Below are 3,987 nucleotides of genomic sequence, written 5' to 3'. Positions count from 1 at the left end.
TACCGAAGCAACAATGGATCTGCTCATTACTAATAATACTGAAGAAACTCAAGGGTCGCAAAGCATAGTCATCATCCAAAGTGGCAACAGGAAACATCATCATCAAAGTGCATAACCAAAACTTCCACATGCAAAACATTCAAACTCTTACACACGCTAAAACAGTACTGTAGTACGGACCCCCGCTCACATGAACAGGTTGGGCCTCGTCGCCTTGTAGGTGGTCTTGAGCTTGCGGGTGGGTGGGCGAACCTTCTGGTACACCAGCGGGAACTTGATCTTCGAGTTGTGGAACTGCTTCGTGTTGTCCCTCTTGCACAGCTTGAAGTCCACCGTCGCGGTCTTGATGATCTGGATGCAGGGGGCACGCACGCGGTGACGCGACGCCATCTCCGTGTACATCTGCTCCACCCCGCCGTTCAGGGTCGTGTCGCGGTACTCCTTGTACATGTTGTGGTAACCGGTCCTGCTCTGGTAGCGCAGCCAGATGCCGTAGTTCTTGATGGTGGTGGGGTTCTTCTCAAAGATCTGACAGAGAGACATACACAAAAATATATACGTGTTAGAATAAGCAGACAAGACAGTGGAATACATCCATCCATACAGGGAGAATTGCATGGATTAGATAAAATGCAGATAAAAACCAGATTATAACCAAGGAACAAACAAAATAAGTCAGCACCAGCCAGTTGCAATTTAAGTATTTCAAACCGGTAATCATTTACTCCCTCCGTTCCTAAATACTTGTCTTTCTAGACATTTCAACAAGTTACTACATACGGAGCAAAATGAGTGAATCTATACTCTAAAATATGTCTACATACATTCGTATGTAGTAGTCATTTAAAATGTCCAAAAAGACAAATATTTAGGAACGGAGGGAGTACAATCCTAGAGTAGAATAACAGAAATTCATGTACACATTTTTATATGCACACAAGCTAACTGTATAACCTCTGTTGTACTAACAAGTGACACTTATAATAACTTTCCAAGCACATGTGTCAACCCCACGTGACAAGTGAAAATGTTAAAAGCACATGACAAGAGAAAATGTTCCTGACACACATAGTTTTTGACCAAATAACAGTTAGTGAAACATGTAGGACACATATTTAGAAATTACATACCAACCCTTTTAATTTGATGGTACTACCAGCTCTATTAAGAAGAGAGACACATCCATTTTCATTAAGCAATAAAGATTAACAAATCAATTACTGGCCTTCTTAGTCATCCAAACCTTCATATACCCTCACTATGAGCCAAGCCATCCTGGTGATCTTCCTGACTGTAAATACACATCTTGGATTGGGGTCCACAACAACTTGGTAACAGAGCTTACAATCTTTATTGCAATTGACTAGTGTCAAGCATAACAGGTAATGTCAGCTTTGCTACCAAGTTGTGACGAACCTCATTTCTTGATGGATAGATACTGCTGTCAAGATGACCGGAACAGCTTGAATGATAGTTGCAGTAATATATGAAGGATTGGCATGACAAAGAGAAACAGATAAATAAATTGGCATCATTTTTACATAATGAAAATCAACGAGCATATAGAGCAAAACAAAATCCAGAGGGTGGGAACAAAAATCGAAAAGACAGCATCAGGTCATAACTGATGGTTACACTTGATTCACATTTTCCAATGTTTTCTCTCTTATTACCTGTAATGCATTCTAGATATGACATGTATTTTCAAAAAAGAAGCAACATCCAATCGGTGTACTCATATTTTGCAGTGCTACTGTGGGGCACTAGACAACAAGTATCCATGGACATAATTCAAAACACTTGTAACATAAGAAAAGCAGGGTGAACTGAGCATCACATTTGATACCAATAGACTGAATGGAGTATCACAACGTTGTTTCAGAGAGTGGTTCATTAAATTTATATTCACACAGAACGAGGCCAAGACCGACTTGCACAAAAATCTACCAGACAAACGAATTACACCTAGCACATACAAATGAGCCAGAGACCAATATACACATATACTACAACAGAAGGAATTAATGACCTTCAGTAGAAACGTCTAAGCCTCAAGCACAAGCACAAGAAACACTGTTTATCCAACGTTTGGTCAGTCTAGAACACAGCAACGCTGCATACATCTTCCTTATGCACCGACAAAAATCGTGCATCCTCGCCATAAATAAGACCAGCGCGGTAACAAATCTGATCAATTGCTCTACTACAGCAGTTGGTACCGAGCAAACACAGGTAAAGTTGCATTCCCGTATCATGATGAGTAGAGGAAAGTGATATACCTCGTTGATGGCGAGCATCTGGCCGTTGGCCTTCTTCACCTTCTTGAGCTTCCTCAGGAAGTACCTGCGCGCAAACAACCAAACAATCAAACACATAAGCGCCGACGAAACCAGCGCGCGAGGAAGATCGAGGTCGGGGGAGGAGACTGACCAGAACTTGGACTTGGCGCGGACCTCGTTGGTGGCCCAGAGCTTCATGCGGTAGATCTTGGGCTGCTCATCGCCGGGGGTCGGCAGCGCGCGACCCACCACCTGGTACTGGTGGAACTGCGCGCAAACAGAGAGGTCAGCCACGACGGGGGTAAGATCGACGGCGCGGCGGATCTAGAGGACAGGAGGATGACGGCGGGGTGGGGGTGGGGGAGGAGCTTACCCTGTGGGCGACCATTCTGGCGAGCTCTCGAGACCGGAGGCGGAGGAGAACTGAAACCTAAGAAGGAGATGGCGGCCGTCGGGGGAGGGAGACGAGGCGGAGGAGTATTTATCTGGGAGGCGTGGAACCCTAGCGGGCCGTGCTTTATGGGCTCCGTGCCCCTCTGGTTCAGTGGGCTGCTTTGAGCCGGACGAAATTGGGCGTCTCTGTTTGTCACTGGGCCGTTTGTTGTTTTTTTTAGCTGAATTGCCAAGCTCTTTGTTGGTAGTTCTAAAAAAAAAAGCTCTTTGTTGGTAGTTTCTGTTTTCCTTTTTACCTCTCTGTTGGAGCAACTAATCAAGGGTACCATATGAAGATGGAAACAGTTCACAGGGGATGGAAGCATATGAGGATGAGATTGAAGATGAGGTCGGGGATCTCCATGGCCCCGATCTCGATCTACAGGACCAATTGGCTGGCATGCGGCTCCATGTGAAGGAAGAAGAGGACTTAGATTTCTCCGTAGAGGTGGAAGAACTGATCAAGGACGTCCGATGGCTTGCTTTGTTCCGCGTCCACACGACGAAGCCTTTCAGCCATGCGACTCTATTGCAGCAGATGCGCAATGCTTGGGCGGCGGCACAAGGGGTCACTTTTAACATCAAGGGCCCCAACCTTTTCCTTGTTCAATGCCATTGTGTGGGGGACTGGAGGAAGATTATGGAGGGAGGGCCTTGGTTGTTCAGAAGGGCGCCGGGGGTGATCGAAGAGTATGATGGCTTCTCTGATGTCAAGGAGTATAGACTTAATAATATCCCGGTATGGGCTAGGGTGAAGGGTTTGCCCGACGGCCTCACTAGGAAGAGAGAACTGGCAAAAAAAGTCGCTGCAAAAGTGGGTGACCCCCCCCCCTTCAATGTGATCATGAATGAGGGGAGAATTAACCCGGCTAGCACTTCGCAGGCTAGGGTTTTTGTGGACGTCAACACCCCACTGGTCCGTTTCGTCCACATAACACTGAAGGAACGCAAAAAATACAGTGTGTACTATGAGAAACTCCCAGATTTTTGCTATGTGTGTGGACTGATGGGACACCTTGCTGATGAGTGTGGAGATGGGGTACATGACCTGCGTACTTTTGAATCGGGTGAATGGTTGTTGTGGGAGCCAGAGGTGCCAGCTACCCAACCCTTCGGAGGTAGAGGAAGAGGAGATGGAGTAGGAAGGGGAAGAGGCTGGAACGTGGGAAGAGAAGATAGAGGAGCAGGGGGAGGGAGAGGATCGCTGGCTGGTAGAGGAAGGAACGAGGGAGGTGAAGGGGTTTATCCGCAAGCCCCGCAGCAGATGGAGGTCGAT

General features: G+C 46.6%; 1 protein-coding gene across 1 annotated transcript; it reads right to left on the bottom strand.

Moving 5' to 3' along the window:
- Positions 1-2,757, bottom strand: LOC119349564 (60S ribosomal protein L18a-like). Its single transcript, XM_037617614.1, has 4 exons — positions 2,653-2,757; positions 2,431-2,546; positions 2,280-2,343; positions 1-528 (listed from the first exon to the last, which is right to left on the bottom strand). Exons 1-4 carry the CDS (start codon positions 2,665-2,667, stop codon positions 187-189), a joined length of 537 nt encoding a protein of 178 aa, XP_037473511.1. The 5' UTR covers positions 2,668-2,757; the 3' UTR covers positions 1-186.
- Positions 2,758-3,987: the final 1,230 nt, after the last annotated feature.

This window comes from Triticum dicoccoides, chromosome 1B, assembly GCF_002162155.2.
Source record: "Triticum dicoccoides isolate Atlit2015 ecotype Zavitan chromosome 1B, WEW_v2.0, whole genome shotgun sequence".
Lineage (NCBI taxonomy): Eukaryota > Viridiplantae > Streptophyta > Magnoliopsida > Poales > Poaceae > Triticum > Triticum dicoccoides.
The sequence above is the reverse complement of the archived record's forward strand: the minus strand, read 5'-3'. Positions and strand labels throughout refer to the sequence as shown.